The sequence below is a fragment of the Cylas formicarius genome, unplaced genomic scaffold (assembly GCF_029955315.1).
Source record: "Cylas formicarius isolate icCylForm1 unplaced genomic scaffold, icCylForm1.1 PGA_scaffold_6__28_contigs__length_40554024, whole genome shotgun sequence".
In the NCBI taxonomy this organism is placed as follows: domain Eukaryota; kingdom Metazoa; phylum Arthropoda; class Insecta; order Coleoptera; family Brentidae; genus Cylas; species Cylas formicarius.
Genome location: NW_026844347.1, coordinates 23157534 through 23177995, shown reverse-complemented (window position 1 = coordinate 23177995; position 20462 = coordinate 23157534). Strand labels below are relative to the sequence as shown.

The 20462-nt window shown below is 33.4% G+C and overlaps 2 protein-coding genes across 3 annotated transcripts; one reads left to right on the top strand and one right to left on the bottom strand.

Annotated features, from left to right (window-relative positions):
• The first annotated feature begins 42 nt into the window (after positions 1 to 42).
• On the top strand, positions 43 to 18432 carry LOC132704008 (activating signal cointegrator 1 complex subunit 3). Of its 2 annotated transcripts, XM_060673607.1 has the most exons (24): positions 43 to 818; positions 873 to 1128; positions 1193 to 1643; positions 1694 to 1847; positions 3113 to 3234; positions 3302 to 3651; positions 3726 to 3918; positions 4494 to 4846; positions 4906 to 5092; positions 5191 to 5315; positions 5366 to 5590; positions 6336 to 6707; positions 6767 to 6940; positions 7396 to 7981; positions 8365 to 8654; positions 9988 to 10237; positions 10292 to 10437; positions 10496 to 10838; positions 12675 to 12951; positions 13309 to 13582; positions 14050 to 14243; positions 14298 to 14463; positions 17135 to 17747; positions 18141 to 18432. In XM_060673607.1, exons 1-24 carry the CDS (start codon positions 733 to 735, stop codon positions 18227 to 18229), a joined length of 6276 nt encoding a protein of 2091 aa, XP_060529590.1. In that variant the 5' UTR covers positions 43 to 732; the 3' UTR covers positions 18230 to 18432. The 2 variants fall into 2 exon arrangements, with proteins under 2 accessions (XP_060529590.1, XP_060529591.1); XM_060673608.1 differs by lacking the exons at positions 43 to 818; positions 873 to 1128; positions 1193 to 1643; positions 1694 to 1847 and adding an exon at positions 1887 to 3062.
• Positions 18433 to 18553: 121 nt separating this feature from the next.
• LOC132704011 (syntenin-1-like) lies at positions 18554 to 20368 on the bottom strand. Its single transcript, XM_060673611.1, has 3 exons — positions 19917 to 20368; positions 19035 to 19627; positions 18554 to 18918 (listed from the first exon to the last, which is right to left on the bottom strand). The coding sequence occupies exons 1-3, from the start codon at positions 20169 to 20171 to the stop codon at positions 18864 to 18866; spliced, it is 903 nt and encodes a 300-aa protein (XP_060529594.1). The 5' UTR covers positions 20172 to 20368; the 3' UTR covers positions 18554 to 18863.
• Positions 20369 to 20462: the final 94 nt, after the last annotated feature.

Here is a 20462-nt window from a genome sequence, read left to right as displayed (position 1 = left end):
CTATGATTTAGGATTTAGTGTGTGTGACCGATGTTCCACCCAATCGTGCAATTAATAGCTTAAATAGCTTCCTTCGTTATTTGCATAACCTATGAAATAGATTTTTGGTCAAGTGATCACAAATTATCCTGAACAAATAGAACTTTTTAATTTACGTTTTCGGTGCTGTTTTTTTATTCATCTGCTATGCGTTTTTTTTGTTCAAGATCAACCTCTGAGCCCATTTTGCTCGCTATTCATTATTATAAAATGATATCAATATCGTATGACTCAATTTTGAGCATTTTTACAAAACATTTAATGAAAAAAAAAAAACAAAAATTAAATTGACATAACCTTACATTCACAGAATATTCTCCTAACGTCTAGCCAACCGGTGCACTTGGCTTCCCAAATTAAATTATTCAGTGATCAGGGACATATGCGTTTCGTAGGCATGTCAAAACCAAAAATAACCAATGCTAATTGAACAAATATTGAGAATAAATCTTTCGAATCATTTACATGCCAGAATTTTGAAGGCAAATGATTTTGACTTAATTAATCTTTCTAGTTGGTGAATATAGTTTTATCTCCCTTAGATAATAAACGAACTGTTGGACGTAAATAAGCAACCTAAATATTATTTTATGTCATATGGTAGGCAATTAAAGGCGTTTAATCATTGAGGCGAATTAATGAGTAGTTGACGCATTTTGTTAAAATATCTAATTGAGTTTAAGTAAGAAAAAAATGGTTTATACCTCCAACTTCTTTAAAGATTTTCATGGTGTCCAGCAAATTACCGATCCTCAAAAACCTCAGTTTTCGGTGGCGGAGTATGTATTAAAAGTTTTTTTTTTCAAATATCCAGTTATCTAAAATATTTTTAGGTGTGAATTTGAAAGGCTTGAAAATGTATTCAAGTTTAGCAAAAACATTGATATTATGGTGGGACTAATTCACCTAATTTATCTCAAAGAAACTATACAGAAGCAAGTTGAAAGTGTGATACAAGATAACATCTCTTTGGAAGAAGCAGTATGTGAGGCAGTTGTGAAAATTGTTAAAGAGTATCAACATAAACGGCAAATCAATAAGCAGGTTTTTTCCAAAATGACTGCCAGCACACTTGAAAAAATTATGGGGGTACTATCTTATAGCCACCAACCAAGTAACTGTATTTTTTTAAATAGAGCTATGATAATTTTAGATATTGGACAATATTGTTGATAGAATTCCAAATGATCATTTTAAAAGGAAACAAAAAATAGTTTGCAAACATATTGTAAATCCTATGGGCAGTTGCAAACCACTAAATCCATTATTTTATATTCCCCTAAAAGAAGATATTCCTGATTTCAAGACAGAAGTTAAACCCTCAGAAAGGGATAACTTTTCTCTATTGTATGAAGCACCCAAACCTGTGAAGCCAAAAGAAAATGAGGCTTATCCTCTGGAGACCATGTTTGAAATTTATAAATCTTCTATACCTAATTATACCTTCAATGAATTTAAGGCCATAATACAAAGTCAGCTCAATTCAAATCTTAGTGACGATGAAATTGTAGCCTATTTATTGGATACATTTGGTTGTACAGTATTTGATTTTGTAATTGAAATTGTGAGAAATCGTAACAATATCAATTTTAATTCGAGTTTTGGTAAGTGGCATTAACATATTTATTCTTTTACACTTGATGTTGCTTTACAGTCTTTGAGAGTAACTCAAAGAACCAGAAAAATGATCCCAAAGCGTTAATAGCAGGAACTGTCACAGTCCAGTCGGAAAGAGAAAGTTTACTCTCGAAAAGATTGAGAAAAATCGAAAAAAAAGAAAAGGCTCATAGGACAGCGGAATTTCAGCAGTAAGTCAAGAGGTGTATTACATGTGTGGTTTGTGTGATGAGTAAGAGAAAGAACTAGTTCGAGTCGCTAGCAACACTTTGGTAACCAATGGGAATTGAGCTTTCATCAACAGCTTCTTCTTTGTTTCTTTTCACCCTTCTGTGTTTGTATATTATATTTCTATGCCAAAACTTGACCTCAAACTCACTGGGCGCCGGGAACAACTGCCAATTGGTATTGCTACTTTTTTGAGTGACAGGGTGGTGAGGGAGTTTCGCTGTAGAAACTGCCTAGTTCTGAGAATGGGGATTAATACACACAACACAGTCTTTGATGTCACTTTTTTTGTTTTTATTGATTTTTTTTCACAGTGTGACAAGTAAAAATTATTCCACACTATAAGAACTGTGCCATTCAGAACTACAGGTAATGTAATGATGGGTGAACTGGACACATATTCTCACTGAACAATAAACAATGTTATTAGAGAGAATCGATTTGTGTGGATTCACAGTATGATAGATGAAGCCTAAATTGTTCCAATGAGAATATATTTACAGATTTTTGCTAAGTTTTAAAATAAAAAAATAAAAACGAAAACCTGAAGTTTAAGATTTTCCGCTATATTTCCGGAAGTAATAAAAATAACTTCAGTTTCAAAAGGAACATTATTGAACTCACCAATGCGTAGCTTTGCCCTAATTAAAGTCAGCCTGTATCTCTTACCGTTACGGAGATCCTAATGGTGGGAGTCGAATTTAAAACACCCGGTATACCATAAGGAATTATTAATATTTTCAAATTCTAAAACTGATAGTGAAGTTATTTTGGTTTTTGCTATTTCCATTTTTTTATTTCTTTCCTACATGGGAAATACGGCTTTGTTCCAATATTGCTAGTAATACTATTAAAAACTTTGGGATGTAAATAATAAATATACATTTGACATATTGAGTGTCTGGGGTTTTGTAGTCCAACATTGTTTATTGTTACATTGAATGTATTTTTTCCATGATTAATAGCATATTTATATAATAAGGGCCCTTATCGGAAACTTTATTTATAACTCCAAGGTGTATCTGATGAATATTTTGATAATTCACTCAGACTCTGTCGGATGCCACCACCTCACCAGAGATATAAGAGTGAGGATATTTCTTTATTCCCCAACAACAACTGGGAAACGGAATAATAATATTTAAACTGAATAGGCTTATATTATTTTATTAGTTTTGGTTAGTTTAGTAAATTCATTTTTTGTGTTTTTGCATGATATCCATTTTAGAACTGAAGCCGAATTTGAAATAGCTAAAAATACACCTCTATTCAAGAAAGCTGCACCTGCAAGGTTAGATGCCGAAGAATATCCTCACATTCATGATCAGTTAAGAAATCACATGATAACAAGTTAGTGTCAATTATGTTGAGTGAAAAACTTAATCCTTACTTACTTACTTACTTACTTACTTTTCAGCAAAATATGATGGTGTTTCATTAATTCTACCTGAAAACGCTTTAAAAAAAGTTGGCAAGAATAACAATTATGTTGAATTCACTATACCAGGTGGAACAAAAGGTGATGTGCCCAATATAGATTTGGTTCCAGTTAACTCATTAGATCCAGTGGGGCAGTTGGTGTTCAAAGATATCAATAGGTTCAATAGGATTCAGTCTGAAGTATTTCCTGTTGCTTATCATTCAAATGAGAATATGCTTGTTTGTGCTCCTACAGGAGCCGGTAAAACCAATATTGCTCTGCTTAGCATTGTACACCAGATTAGGTCCCATATGGAAGGGAGTTTGATTAAGAGAGACAATTTTAAGGTAATTATTGGAATATTAAAATATAAAAGAAAAATATGTCTTTATGGCTTATGGCAATAATATTGTCATTCCAGATAATTTATGTATGTCCTATGAAAGCGTTAGCGACAGAAATGGTGGCTAATTTTGGTAAAAAACTAGCACCTATAGGTATAATCGTCAAAGAATGTACAGGTGACATGCAACTAACTAAACGAGAGATAGCTGAGACGCAAATGCTTGTAACAACGCCCGAAAAGTGGGATGTCATTACCAGAAAAGGGGCAGGTAAATGTTCAATTTTGAAAAACTTATATTAACTAGGCGCAATTAAAATTAAAACGGTGTTTTTTGTGTTTTGAGTGTTGCAAGTAAATTTGTTGTTTTAAATTTAATGTCTTTAGTGACTAAGCGCTGTCTTGAACTACTTTTTGAATAGGACACCCTGTATATTATTGCATTTCTAATACCAATACTTTCTAATATTAGATATAACTAACCAAAATATAACATTTTGATCATTTCCAATTTCAATTCAGATCTTATTTAGTAATCATTTCCATAGTTCTTTTTTACTTCTGGAAATCATATCCAGTAAAAAAATCTGAAGCTAAAGAAAATGGGAAAACTGCGACAATAGAATTGATTGTCTGTCTATATTTAAGTTGTGTTCATATATTTCAATTATGTTCCTTATAATCTACACTGTGTCTAAAAAGTTTGCCTTTTTGTTAACATTAAATCATCAGCAACACTTTACGACAAAAATTACATACCTTGAAGAAGCCGAAGTGGTAGAAAACCACACCACTCTCGCTGAATTTTATTAGCAAAATTGTTTTTGACAAATTAAATTATTCCAGTGGATACGGAAGTCGTTGGGCTTGTAAAGCTTCTTATAATCGATGAGGTTCATCTCTTGAACGGATCTAGAGGACCCGTTATTGAGGCGCTGGTCGCCAGAACATTGAGACAAGTTGTTAGCAGTCAAAGCATGATTAGAATTGTAGCCCTTTCCGCAACTTTGCCTGGATATTTGGATGTAGCACAATTTTTAAAAGTGAATACAAAAACAGGTTTGTTTTTCTTTGACAACAGGTTTAGATCGGTACCTTTGACCACCAGCTTCATTGGGGTAAAGAAGAAGGATGAGGCTGATATAATGGATGCAGTTTGTTATGAGAAAGTTGTTGGATTCGTTAAGGATGGACATCAGGTAAATTGTCGTTTAATTCGTCATCTTTAAGAAAAAGTTAAAAACTTGTCGCATTTTAGGCTATGGTATTTGTTACGTCCAGAAATGCGACTGCTGCAGTTGCTAAAAAGTTGGTTGAGATAGCTCAAACCAAAGGCACCCTTAAGCTATTTGAACCCGAGAAAAATGTTAAGATAAATAGAAGCGGTTACAAAAACAGTGATTTATCGTTTTTAATACCTCAAGGTTTTGGAATACATCATGCTGGTAATTATTTTTTGAAATTTAGAATTTAACATTTGCTACAATTGAAGTGAAGAAAAATAAAGGTATCATGTACGATCCTTATTAAAAGTTTGTTTTAGGAATGGTAAGAAGCGACAGATTGGAAGTTGAGCACTTATTTCGTAGCGGAGTTTTGAAGGTAGTCATTTGTACAACAACACTGGCTTGGGGCGTTAATTTGCCCGCTCATGCGGTCATCATAAGGGTATGTATTATGTTATTTCCATTCCGGTAATGCTTGATATGAATATTCAGGGTACTCTACATTATGACGCCACCAAATCTTCCTTTGTGGACATGGACATGTTAGACGTTCAACAAATTTTTGGTAGGGCTGGCAGACCCCAATACGACACATCTGGTCACGGCATAATCATCACTTCAATGCCGAACATGTCGAAGTATATGGGACTCATGTTATCACAGGTTCCCATCGAAAGTCAGTTCTTGAGTTGCATTCCCGACAATTTAAATGCCGAGGTTAGTAATAGCTGATTAAGCATCGTGGAGAATTCTGGAAAAATCTTAAATAAGAAAGGCCATTTAAAACATTTAACTAATATCCTTAATAACTCCCCTAGGGCCGAACTTTTGAAATATTAAAATAACAATGTTTTAGAAAATATTTTTTAATTTTACGTGGTTACATCAGGATTAATCAGAATTTCGGCCAGGGTTTAATTGTGAGAGTGTGCTTGCTGATGTCATGGCTGATCTCTTCGTAGCCTCTGAGAGTGGGAAAATTTCCATAGTTTTGCTGTTAGACTTTAGTAGGACATTTGATAGAGTCAATCATGACCTTTTAATATCCATGCTAAGATTTATTGGGCCGAATGATAGTGTTCAGAGCTTGCTGAAAGAAATCATTCTTGTCTGAATCAAACTCAGCCAGTGCTTACTAATGAAATACGTTCAATTAGCATCAACATTAAATCTGGAGTACCTCAGGGTCTTATCCTGGCACCTCTACTGTACACTATTTTTATGTGTCAATTTCATCAGTCACTTAAACATCTTAAATATGGTCATAATCATGTCGTTGCAATTTTCAGATTCATATAAAAGTCTGATCCGGTATCTAGAATTGGAGAGCATGTTACTTATAATTTAGGAGCGCCTATGATTCATTAAAACTAATTTACTCCCACAGACAAATTGCTTATCACTGCCTATTATTATAATATTATTATCAATATTATGTGGCTATTAAATTGTTTATTAACAGATTATATTAGGAACAGTATCAAATATACGGGAAGCTATGGAATGGCTTGCTAACACTTTCCTCTACTGCCGAATCAAAAAGAATCCTCTGATTTATGGTTTGACTTTCAACGAAGTTTGGGATACACACCAATTTAATCAGTTTCTACAAACACAGTTGGATAATGCTGCAAAAACACTGGAGAGATCGCAAATGATTCGTTTCGATTCAACTTTAGGAGAGCTTAGGCCTACAAATTTTGGCAGGATTGCTAGTTTTTACTACATTTCATACAAGACAATGGAGTTGTTTTATGAAAAATTTGACAGACACATATCGGAAGCGAACTTGATTCAGCTTATTAGCGAAGCAGCTGAATTTGGCCAAATTCAAGTACCTACACTAAACCGTTTTTTGGTTCATAGTTGGCCTAATGCCGCCATTTTTTTTAGGTTAGGATGGATGAGATTCACGAGCTGGACCGACTTAGAGAGTGCAATGAGTACAATTTAGATTTGGATTTCAGTTCGTCCACTTCTAAGGTCATCTGTTTAATGCAGGCCAATATAAGCCGCGCTCAGATTAGGGTTTCTTCTTTGGCTTCTGATTGCCAATATATTATGCAGGTAAAAAAGGACAGGCTTTTCTTTGTAAAACTCCACATAAAATAAAATAACATAGTTTTGCACGCATCGATGATTATATTTATACATATTAACTGCAAAAAAAATAAACATTACATTCATTAGTCACTGATATAAATAAAAATGTAATAGTTGACCAACGATTGACGAACATCTCCAGGTAAGTTAAAATAATAATTGCAAAACGGCAAAAAAAAGCAGTTTTACAAAACAGTGTTTCAGTTAAGAACTATTACATTTAAATGTTGGTAGTCATAACAGTTGTCGTACCTATCTTTGAATTTTTTCAATTTGTATTTTCAAAAATAAGTTGAATTTGGTTGTGGTATTATTATTAGTATTAGTGAAGTATATAGGACCAACGAAAAGTTCCTATTAATCATTACGATTTTTTATGAATGAATTTTATGTTTTCTAAACCATTGACATTATTTTAGACTGTGGTCAGATTAGCAAGAGCTCTGTTTGAAATTGCAAAGGATAAAAACTTTGCTCTTCAAGTATCCAGGACGTTACAAATAGCTCAAATGTTGGAGCAGCAAATGTGGGATCACATGCCTCCCTTGTTACAGTTCAAAGAACTGGTGCCCCACTTAATGACCCATCGAGCGAAGGATATTTTAAATTTAAACGTGGAAGACTTAAGAGAAATGTCTGAAATGGAACTAAGCAATATGTTTGGAGCGTCATATGTAGGCAAGAAAGTTCATCACTATTGCCAAATTTTTCCGGCAGTAAATGTCGAAGTTGTCGTTAAGCCCATCACAGATGTCGTGATGAGGGTTATATTGTTCATTACACCAAATTTTAAGTGGGATAATAGTGTACATGGTACGGTACAACATTACTACGCTTGGGTTGAGGATCCAAGTTACGATAGTATCTATCATATGGAATCTTTTGTTATAACCAAGCGTATGTGCAATATAGGGGCGGATCCTATTGAGTTGGTTTTTACTGTACCATTAACCAAACCATTGTCTTTGGAGTATTTTGTCAGAGTTACCAACAGTCAATTTATGCGTAAGTAGCCTGTATAGAGTAGTGATTCTTTCCTATTGAAATGGAGCAATTAGATAATATGAAATCGAAATTTTGGGCTGTTAATTCATCAAAAATATGAGTTTACTTCTTTAACTCTAAAATATTAGGTATATGTCATTATGTTTTCAAAATCAGTTAAAAGTGTATAATGAACTAAAATATTTAAAAACTAGAGTGCGTGTACGCGAAAAAGAAATAGATTCCTTGTGTTCAAAACATTGGTTAATAATGTTTATGAGTGAAAGGCACCAGAACAAATTTTAACAGGATTTTCATATTCGATATTTTTGAAAGCTGGTTCTAATTTTTGTTTTCAGTTTTATTCATTTTCGACGTTATTCTTATAAAAATCTGTTTTTCAGATTCAGAAACAATGCAAGTAATTAACATTGACGAGTTAACATTGTTTACTGCCGAATCGCGCGAGACAAAAATCCTGGATGTTCAACCATTGCCAAAAACAGTGCTGCGTAATAAGCAATTCGAAGATTTGTATTCCTTTACTCATTTCAATGCCGTGCAGAGCCAGGTGTTTCACTCCTGTTACTACACTGAAACGCCAATTATACTCGGCGCACCTACTGGTTCTGGAAAGACCATAGTTGCCGAATTGTGTCTATTGAGACTGTTTGCCAATAATCCCGAATTAAAGGTATATTAAATAGGGTTTATTTGAGACATCATTTATAAACAACTAATATTATTATATTTTTTACAAAAGTAATATAAATCTGTAGCCTGTCGGTTTTCAATATATTGCATAATCAATCAAGATTTCCCAATATAGCTTCAAAAAAAGTTATATCACATTAACACTATTGAAATGATGCAGGGTTTTGGATTCAATGCTTTTAATTCTAAAACGTAAGAAAAGGAAGGGAGGTGGAAGTTTTCCAGATTAAAGTGACTATTATTGTTGTTTGACCTTAACGCACGATATATATCTGAAAGAACACATATAGCATTCAAAATTCTTATACCATAAATAATAAATGATAGGAAGGAAGGAAATTTGAATGTAGGGATTTAGGAGTATCAGATTATTGCCAGGGTTATAATTAGAAATATTTTGAGTTGAAGACTGTCATCAGGCTATATAATGCCATGGTCAGGTCACATTTAGCGTATGCCTGTCTTATTTGGACAGTACAGGCAGAAGTTAATTGTAATATCCTTATCCTGTTGGAATGTGCAGTAATATAAATAAAGAAATAAAAGACGCGAAGTAACAAATAAATATGTATTCTGATGCAGGGCAACGATTTGAGCTGAGGATTATAACATTTTTTTCTTGCAAATTTGATCTAATTTCTGAAAGTGATATATGTGATGTTTTGTAATTTAGATAAACAAATTCCATCGGGGTAAAAATAAAGGTATAGGCAATCAGAAGAAGTACAACGGCCCCTCCTGCTCATCATAAAAAGTGTTAAGTTAAAAAGGGGATTTTTAGTAGTATTAAGGGCTAGTATTTGTCTGCGTTGCTACAATAGTAAATTTCTCAAACGAGTGCTTTTTGGTATATGACCCAAGAAAGTTTTTTAGATTATAGATACAGATACAAAATTATTTTTAATAATTCAATAAGATAAATAAAGTTGTATGTAAAATTTCTGAAATTCTAATATACTGTGAGATCTAGGTGTCCAATACCGTCCGGCCGGGCACACTCGCTAACAAAGGTAGTAATAGCGCACTAACAGAACGAAAATTCAATTAGTAATACGCGAATTACGGACAACCTAAGTTTCCTGTTTTTTGTTTCTCATAAATGAAAATTTTTCTCTATATCTGTATTTATCATTAACAATGTGTTATAAGGAAAATAATATTGAGTAACATAATAAAAGCAAGCTATAAAATATCGAAGCCTATTGTAAAACGTTCAGCAGCATGGTAGAGGTAATAATTTAAAAAAGTTTTATTTCTGCATAACTCAGTAGTAATGATTCTTGGATAAACAATAAAAGCCTACCTGATTTTAGGTTGTCTATATAGCACCCATGAAAGCACTTGTGCGGGAAAGGGTGCTAGACTGGTCCGCGAAATTTTCAAAGATCGATAAAAAAGTGATCGAAGTTACCGGCGATGTAACTCCGAGATCGGACCTCATAAGGACTTCCAACATTATTATTACGACCCCAGAAAAGTGGGATGCGATGAGTCGCAACTGGACCGAAAAAGATTTCGTAAAACAAGTCGGGCTTATGGTTATTGATGAAATTCATTTATTAGGTAGGTTGCCAGTTCATATCGCAACATTGGAGGTTTCATAACCCTTTGTTACAGGTGAAGATAGAGGTCCCGTTTTGGAAGTAATTGTTTCCAGAATGAACTGTATTAACAACAAAAAGAATACCAATGTTAGAATCGTGGGTCTGTCCACAGCTATGGCCAACCCAGGCGATCTGGCTTGTTGGTTAGGTTGTGACAGAGTATGCACCTGTGCGTAGGATTATACAAGTGATACTAGTGTCAGTTAAATTGTTTCAGAGAGGGCTGTTTAACTTTAGTTCTGCGGTACGGCCAGTTCCACTAGAAATTCACTTGCAAGGCTTTGAAGTTAAACACTTTTGCCCCAGAATGGCCGCCATGAACAAATCGGTCTATCAAGCGATTTGCCAATACGCATCTGAAAGTTCTGCTCTTATTTTCGTTTCGTCACGTAAACAAACCCACGTTACAGGCTACGAATTGATGAAATTTTTGCTGACCGAGAATAACCCCCAGAAGTGGGTGCATTGTGATCCAGATGAAATGGAAGATGTAAAAACTAGATTAATCAATCAGGATTTGGCGCAATTGTTGTCTTTCGGGATTGGAATGCATCACGCTGGTATGTTTTGTTACCAATTGTACCCCCTGGCCGATAAATTTTATCATGGTTATCTTTAATATAAAGGAATACCCAAAATGAACTATATTTTAATTTTAAAAAATGTCTATTTAACCAAAACAAGTTACAAAAATTTTGCAAAATGGACATTTTATTGACACAAAATTGATATTTTGTTTTGAAATCAAAAAGTTATTATCATGATTTATAATGATATTAAACCTTATAAAAAAACACTTAATTATCATAAGACGAATACCTAAACTGTGACCATACTTACAGAAGATCTGGCTTGAGCTTAGAAGATTTTTTTTTTTAGGACGTTTAGGATCTCTGTTATCAGACGGGCGTGGCTCTTTGCTATCTTATATACCTGGAGTGTATCGGGTAGGCACCACTCTAGTGGTGTACCGACCGACTAAAACCCTGCCCCTCCCTCATTAGTGGACGTATCCCTTGATCAAAATGTTGTAATAAGTTGTGATGCTCTATCTGCGTCGCTACCTTCTTTCTGTTCTCCTAATATCCGTCTTTTTCTCCTCTTAGTATGCTAGTCGCCTACAACTTTCTAATTATGTACACTTGCCAACATTTTTGTGACGATATTCTCTGGTGTGATTTGGTCAAGATATTGTTTTGCTATTCTTCTCAAAGAATGTATGGTAGGCGGTGTCTCTGTACAGCGGCAATATAGGCATTTCTCAATTAAATCTATACTGGTATTCCTGAAAGCACCCACGCCCTGATATCAGTTGCTCTCTTCCAACTCATGGCGCTATATCTTGTGTGTCTTTTTGTCCACTCATCTCTGTGCGTATCCTCCTGCCACTTGTATAGGGTCAGTTCACTTGCTGCTTTTCTCTCCATTCCTTCAAACATTGAGTACAGCATATATGGCCAGCAGATAGATGGGTCAAGCCCTTGTGATAACTAGTAGAGCGTTGGTCGATACAGTCCCATACACTCTTACGATTCTTATGGCAGCTTTTCTTTGTACGCTGAGCAGGATATTTCTATATTTTTGCTTATCGGTCGCTCTTTTCCATATCACTTCTCCGTTTAAGACTGCGCGACAGTTGAGTTCTGTTTGATCCTCCCGTGCCTCCAACGTTCGGGAGTAATCTTGCTATATTCATTACAGCCTTTTCTGCCTTTTCTGCCATCATTCTTACGTGTTGTGCCATCCTTTTGTTTCTGTCCAATGTAACACCCAAAAATTTTATATGCTCTTGGCTTCTTATTGCAATGCAATACACGGCAATAAGAAGCCTCTACTTGTTTTAGGGTCCTTGCTCCTGCTAGGACCACCATCTCTGTTTTTTTGTGGAGCTGATTTGTTCTAAGTCACCGAGTCATTTCTTCCAACACTTTGTTTGAGCTTTCCTCCAGCTCCTATGTGTTCTTTTCCACCAGCACAATTGCTAGGTCATCCGCATACCCTACGAGTTTTACTCTATGCGGCACCGATAGCCAGCGTGTTGGTCCAAGGACGGATCCCTGTGGTACACCACATGTCATTTTCAAATTTTCTTTTTCCGCGATGTTTAGCCATCTGTATTCCAAATAACTAACTATCATATAAACATATAGCTATTTGCCTTTTTCTTAGTTCTTCCAATACACCTGCCCACGATTGAAGGCATTTCGGACATCCACTGTGATAAGGATACACCTTTTCTTACCTTAGAAAAGTTGACGAAGTTTAGTAATCGGTTCCGCTTTCATTCAAAACGCATTGTATTTGTTTGTCAAGTACCAAACTGCTTGTGACATATGGGAATATTTTGTCTTAGCAATGTCATATAGAAAATGGTTTAAAGATTTCGTTATTTTAAGGTTTGACTGATTCCGACAGGAACATAGTCGAGCAGCTGTACGTCAGTCAAAAAATTCAAGTGTTGATTGCAACAGCCACGTTAGCTTGGGGCGTAAACTTTCCTGCTCGCTTAGTGATCGTAAAAGGTACCGAATACTTCGACGCGGCTACCAAGAGATACGTCGACATGCCCATTACAGACGTAATACAAATGGTTGGCAGGGCAGGAAGGCCGCAATTTGACAACACCGCAGTAGCTTGTGTAATGGTGCAAGAAAGTAAGAAGAATTTTTATAGGTGAGCGGGTGCACACATTGAGTGATAAAAAGAGAATGATTTTTTAATCAGCTGTTTTGTTAGTATGGAAACATCTTTCTGTAATGAAAACTTTGAACTATTCTAATGACGTTAAAAAAAATTAGTAATACCTCCTGGAAGACATATTAACGAGATCATATAATTTTTTTGGTATAATTTATCTAATAATAAAAGAACTGTTGTCCTTATAAGTATCTACTTTCCAAAAAGCTATATACAAAAACTATGTTTAGAATTACCTTCCATTAAAGCAATACCGAAGAACTACAGGATGGATTCTCTAAGTTAACCAAACACATAAACTTGTAAATGTTTAGTTCCAAATTTTTGTTTTAGAAAATTTTTATTTGAACCATTCCCGGTTGAATCTAATCTGCTGGAAACGCTACACGACCACGTCAATGCAGAAGTAGCTAATGGCAATATCGTTACCAAAGCTCAATTACTTGAATTTATAGAATCAACATTTTTCTTCAGACGTTTATTGGCCAATCCAAATTACTACCAGTTAGAGACTGATGGAGATCCCTTGGAGTATGTCAGTAGCCTGGCTGATTCAGTAATCGACATATTGCGAGAGCACGACTGCATTGCCGTTGAAAACACTGAGGTGGGTACTTTTATTAATGGTGCTAGCAGCTTCAAAGCGTTTTTATTGATTCTGGTTTGGTTGGTGAAGTTACCAAATTTTAATCCAAAAAATAGTGTGCGTTTTTAAAACATTCTAATAAACTACCTAAATTTTTAGAAAATTGCAAAAACATACATATGTTTATACTTACAAACAAATTAATAATGCTGTTCAACGAACTGTTTACGATTCTATTGAACTTGGAAATTATTATTGTTCTTCTATTCATTTTCTCAAGCAGTTTCTAAATCATGTTACGGATATTCAAAATTTTACAAAATATATTTTCTTATTTGGGATATTTTGATATTAAAAATTGCTTAAAAATTCTTCTCCAGTTCAATTAAGAGTTTTTATAAACACAAGCTGTTATGCCATCCGTGAAGCCTAAAGACACCACGGACAGACAGAGTAAATAAAAATGTGTTTTATTTTTTGTATTCCAGGCTTTAGAAAACATTTATGAACCCACCTTTTTGGGCATGCTCAGCTGTCAATACTACCTGAGCTACAAATCTATTCACTTTTTGAGTGAAACTATGCAACCAAATAACTCAATTGACGAATTACTTCTGCTGATATGTCAGGTGGAGGAGTATAAGCTCTTTCCCGTTAGACACAATGAAGATAATATAAATAAGTCTGTTATAAGCTATATATAATTTTATTTTATTATTTGTATGTTATTTTTAAGGGAGTTGGCCAGAGATTTAAATGTGAAATGCAACTTTTCATTTGATTCGCCAAGTATGAAGGTTCTTTTGATGATCAAATGTTACCTATTGGGTGCTAAGTTGCCTAATCAGGAATATGTTATTGATTTGAAATCGGTGTTGGACCAAATTATTAGGATTGTTCATGTAAGCTTCATTTATAATCAGTGCTTATTACAGATTAATATTACACAGTCATATTTATATTGTTACTACAAAGGGCTAAAAAGAGATATATCGATGATGTCTCGTCAAAATTTCTGTTCCTACTTTTTTAGTTCTAGTTTTTGGTGGGAGGGCCGGGGTCGATTCAGTATTTTAAGTTTGCCAGCAGACATAAGTAAAAAATTAAACACAAATGTTCAAATTATGATTGAACTGAGGTGGCTTTTACTTGATGAAAATCCATTGATCAAAATAAATAAGAACTAAAAGTTCAGATTTTCACGAAATTATATATTATGACATGACAATTGTTTCGACAACACCGTGTCTTTATCAAATGTAATATCTACAAACTACCTGCTAATATATATACCGAAAAATGAACATGAAACCTTAATTAATGTTGTTGCGAAAATTTAAGTTCAGTAAAGGAGAGGTATTTAAATCTAATTGATTGTTAAGCAATACATTTGAATGTCTCATTTTGTTAATCTCCATGGCTTCCAATAAATTTAATTTTCTACTTTTTGTGGCTGTGTGTAATATATCAAAATTGTTGTCAAAAATGTGTTTTTCTGTGCTTAAGTGTGTAGCATAATTAGAATCTAGACTATTATTTTTAAACGCTCTTATATGTTCGTTAATGCGTTTCTTGAAGGATCTACCTGTTTGTCCAATATAAATTTTAGGACAAAATCCACATTTTAACCTGTAGACACCTGATTTTTGGGATTTTGGACATTTCGATTTATTGTTTTTTAAATATTTTCCTATTGTGTTGTTAGTTCTGAAAGCTATTTTTAAACCACATTTTGACAAATGTTTTGAAACTTTTTCGCTAGGTTCTCCTAAGTATGTAATTGTTTTAAATTGTTCGTGTTCTGTATTTGGTTTCGGATAAATAGAGTTTAATGTTGTCTGTATTTGTTTTTTATTTATAATTTTATCTATAATGGACGGATTGTAGCCGTTGTTCAGTGCTATTTGTTTAATGATATTAAGTTCTTTGTTGTAGTTTTCTGTTGAAATTGGCGTATTAAGAAGTCTGTGTATAAAAGAGTTAAATGCAGCCATTTTGTGTGTATAAGGGTGATTTGAGCTGTTATGTATGACTGTGTCTGTATGTGAAGGTTTATGATATATTGAAAAATCTAATTTGTTTTGCACTTTCGTAATAGTTGTCTAAAAAATTAATAGAGTTATCCTGTTCAATCTCGATAGTGAATTTTAAACGATTAATTTTAAATTACATTAACTCAATACATAATCGTATAAAATTCACTATCGAGATTGAACAGGATAACTCTATTAATTTTTTAGACAACTATTACGAAAGTGCAAAACAAATTAGATTTTTCAATATATCATAAACCTTCACATACGGACACAGTCATACATAACAACTCAAATCACCCTTATACACACAAAATGGCTGCATTTAATACACAGACTTCTTAATACGCCAATCTCAACAGAAAATTACAACAAAGAACTTAATATCATTAAACAAATAGCACTGAACAACGGCTACAATCCGTCCATTATAGATAAAATTATAAATAAAAAACAAATACAGACAACATTAAACTCTATTTATCTGAAACCAAATACAGAACAAGAACAATTTAAAACAATTACATACTTAGGAGAACCTAGCGAAAAAGTTTCAAAACATTTGTCAAAATGTGGTTTAAAAATAGCTTTCAGAACTAACAACACAATAGGAAAATATTTAAAAAACAATAAATCGAAATGTCCAAAATCCCAAAAATCAGGTGTCTACAGGTTAAAATGTGGATCTTGTCCTAAAATTTATATTGGACAAACAGGTAGATCCTTCAAGAAACGCATTAACGAACATATAAAAGCGTTTGAAAATAATAGTCTAGATTCTAATTATGCTACACACTTAAACACAGAAAAACACATTTTTGACGACAATTTTGATATATTACACACAGCCACAAAAAGTAGAAAATTAAATTTATTGGAAGCCATGGAGATTAACAAAATGAGACATTCAAATGTATTGGTTAATGATCAATTAGATTTAAATACCTCTCCTTTACTGAACTTAAATTTTCCCAACAACATTAATTAAGGTTTTATGTTCATTTTTCGGTATATATATTAGCAGGTAGTTTGTAGATATTACATTTGATAAAGACACGGTGTTGTCGAAACAATTTTCATGTCATAATATATAATTTCGTGAAAATCTGAACTTTTAATTCTTATTTATGTTCAAATTATGTATTATTTTATTACAATTAAAGCGGATATCGTACATACATTATCAATATTGGTGGTCACCCATTATTTTAGAAAACATTTGGCATAATTAATAAATATTTTATAATTATTAATTAATATTTTAGGGAAAACGATTTATTTTGAAAACTTAGTACATAGCGCCATTAGTGATAATTTTAAAAAGCTCAATTATAAGACTAATTCTTGACCGATATTGCCATTTGCCTTCTTCTGTTTAGCCCTCCATAACTGTCTGCGATTTTCTTTATTTTATTTCTTTTTTTTAAACTATTATTTATTTCATTTCACTATTAATTTTTGTAAAAGTGGTCGTTTTGTGTTTATTATTAGACCTTTTTATTTATAAATAGTATTATCAAAAAATTGCTTCCATTGGTAGGCAATGATGACCCTGGCGGCAGGCAGAGATTGGCTGGACTGTACCCTGAAGCTGATCTATTTCTGTCAAATGTTAATTCAGGGTTATATGATCAATGAATCCAACATTATGATGCTTCCTTACTTAAATAAAGCCAACTTCAGACCCATAATAGATCAACTGACTAAGATGCTTCAATCCAAGGTTGTATCGGTGCCACTCCTTAAGGCAGAAATGGCACACAACATGAATATGGTTACCAGTATCACCAACATATTCACCGAATCTCTTGGCGAAAGATCTTCCAGTGAAATTATGAAAATAATTAACAACTTGCCAATATTGACCATTCAAACTATGGTTAGAGGTGTCTTGACTAACGATGTTCTACGGACGTCTGTCGATCGAGATTGTGTAATAAATATGACGGGTAAAGAAGCAATGGATTGTATTTTTGAGCTAGAAATCCTGAGGGAAGGATCCAGTGAAATGAATGTCTACAGTAAAAAGTTTAACAAACAGAAAGAAGAGTTTTGGTTTGTCATGTTTGTTATGGAACATAAGGTGTTGTTTAGGAAATTTTCATTTAATCGAAAAACGAAAAAGGTTGAGATACCAGCGTATTTACGTAGAGGTAAGCTTATTGACATATTAACGTAGTTAAGCACCTCCAATATTCTTTTTATAGCTTATAACCAAATTTGGATTTTGTCATTTTATTAAATTTTGTATTTTATTTCTATATTATATTTCACATCATTACATCTTCCTTTCATATGTTAAATTCTTTAAATATAGTTTTAAATAAGTATAGATTTCCCACAACTTGATAAATTTTTTGATACAGATTTTATTTTATTCCGTTTAAAAGGTTTTTAATTTCTTCTAAATGCTGCAGCAAAGTAATGACCATACATTTAAAGTAAAACAATATAAGCACTCATCAGAAAAAACTTTGGAACCAGCTACTTGCGATGTTTTTCATGTATCATGTCATTCTTTGGTTTTAAGGTTTTTTTAATTACAGGTGTATATGCAATCAAGCTGTATATTATGAGCGACTGTTACATTGGTTTCGATCAGATGATAACTTACAAAATTAAAATAGGATATTGATTATGACATAGCACACTATAAAGGAATAGTGTTTTGCTTACCACTATATTATATTAAAAATATGTTTTTTTACATTTTTGCTTATATATAACTTTATATTTTATTTATTAAAATTAATTTTAAGTTGTATTGAATTATATTTCCCCATCTTTAATGCAGTAGGTCAACTTAGGAGAACACAAGCACAGTAAATAGTAAGATAGTTCTGGTTCAATACCCCATATTGAGAAGTCAAGGTGATATATATTTTGCTGTTCTGATGTGATACTTATTTGAAACTTATAATAAACTTATTTAGGACGTGGGTTTTAAATATGACTCACATTCTAGATTGGAGAACACATTTAATTTAAAATATTATACAATATTGTCCTATAAAACTAGTAAAAACTAGGTGGCACCATTCGATCACAAATATCATTCATTCCCTTTCATATGTGTCACATACCATGAGATAATAGAGTAAAAATAAAGAAAAAACACCTACAGAACTAAAAAACTATATGCTTTATAATAATTGCACAAAAAATATTAAATTGAAGGAATTGGAACACTGCAATAGTTATAATTTTTAGGTTTTAGTATAATGACAATCCATTAAATGCAAAAAAAGTAGTGGGTTAAGGTTACCCTTTTACAATATGGGAATGGAATGGTCCATTAAATTTCTGATCAGGGATCCAGCCATCCTGCAATAAAATAAAATAACTGTATAAAACTGTATCTCCTGGGGGTTGAGTATATTTGAAGTTTCACTATATTTTATATAGATGAAAATAAATAGAAGACAAAAATGTGAACTTACTTCTTAACCATGTGTTCATAAACAAAACTGGGTATCACAGTGATAGTTACTATATCTCCAGCTTTGTCCATAATCTCCTTAATTTGTTTATCCTTCAACCCAACTACATTCTGACCATCGACCTCTAACAACTGGTGCTCTGTCAACACCCCATTTCGTGCGGCCGAAGATTCCTTAACTATGGCGACAATTTTTCCATTTTTGAATTGGAATCCAAGACTGCCAACACTGTCCTTATGAAGAGTAATAGTCCTTTCAAATGGTCTGTCTCTGACAACTATTCTTATGCCATTAACTGGAGATTTCTTTAGTAGCTCATGTACTTTATCTGTAGAATACCCAGCTAGGTCCTGCCCATTAATTTGCAATATTTGATCGCCAAATCGCAAACCCCCTAAGGCAGCGGGAGAATTTTCAATTACAAGGCAAACAAATATGCCTTTATTAATGTCTTTGACGCGTAGCCCTATTTTATTATTTTGATCTTTACAAAGTAATAGTTCACGAATTCCATGGGTAACTTGGGCTTTCTGCAGTCCTAAAGATTGACTGGAAATGGGGGCGATCATTGTAGTACCACCAGCAGGAATAGACTAAAAAAGAAATTTGCTTTTGCATAAAGTAATTTTCACAGTTTCTTTTCTTTTCTAAAGAAAAACAGTTATGTCTAGCAAAGAAACTGAACAGTTGTGTGTCCTGACTTTACAAAAAAAATGGGTGCAAAATATTGTAGGTAATAAATAAAAAGTATTTATTGTATATACTGTAAGATTTAAGGCGCATGATACTGTTTATAGAGGTAACAAGGGTGCATTCACAATTCGGGGCAACATATTTTTACATTTCATTTGAGATTTTTTTAAAATTAAGACATTTACATACCTGTTGAAATATGGCTACCTGGTGCACATACTCTGGCATATTCTCTTTAATAAGTGTTTCACTGAATTCTAATCCCATGTAATCTCCGAGTGCGGGATATACGTGAGCCTCACTGCCTACTTGAGCTTGAACTCCAGCATTATAAGTTCCGGGATTATAAGAGGGCGGCGCCGGAGCCGAGAACTCATTTTGAATTTGAGCCCGGCACATCTGATCCACCTTCATGTCTTCCAAACTCGGGTACAAAGAAGCCATTCTATTTTTGTGGTAATAATAATAATAATCAGAAAAGAATTCGACTAAAGTTAAGTAAACAACACAGTATTAACCTCGTTGAGTAAGTTTAACAATACTGAGTCACCAAGTAAAACCCAACATCAGATAAAAATAAAAATAAAAATTTTTGACATTTGTTATCATTGTCACAGTATACTAGAATACCGCAGTAGGATTCAAGTTCAATTATGCGTTTCACAAAAAAATGTTGGGCTAGACTGCTAGGATCATTCGCCCATTGCCGACTTCCGTCGAGGATCTTCGCTTTTG

Bases quoted from the DNA above. Each gene is read 5' to 3' on its own strand.
- LOC132704008 (XM_060673607.1), top strand. From the start codon at position 733: ATGGTTTATACCTCCAACTTCTTTAAAGATTTTCATGGTGTCCAGCAA. The intron at 819-872 runs GTATGTATTAAA...AAATATTTTTAG, and splicing joins CCTCAGTTTTCGGTGGCGGA to GTGTGAATTTGAAAGGCTTG. The intron at 10,839-12,674 runs GTATGTTTTGTT...CGTTATTTTAAG, and splicing joins GATTGGAATGCATCACGCTG to GTTTGACTGATTCCGACAGG.
- LOC132704011 (XM_060673611.1), bottom strand. From the start codon at position 20,171: ATGGCTTCTTTGTACCCGAGTTTGGAAGACATGAAGGTGGATCAGATG. The intron at 19,628-19,916 runs GTATGTAAATGT...TTTCTTTTTTAG, and splicing joins AGGTAGCCATATTTCAACAG to TCTATTCCTGCTGGTGGTAC. The intron at 18,919-19,034 runs GTAAGTTCACAT...ATTTTATTGCAG, and splicing joins TATGAACACATGGTTAAGAA to GATGGCTGGATCCCTGATCA.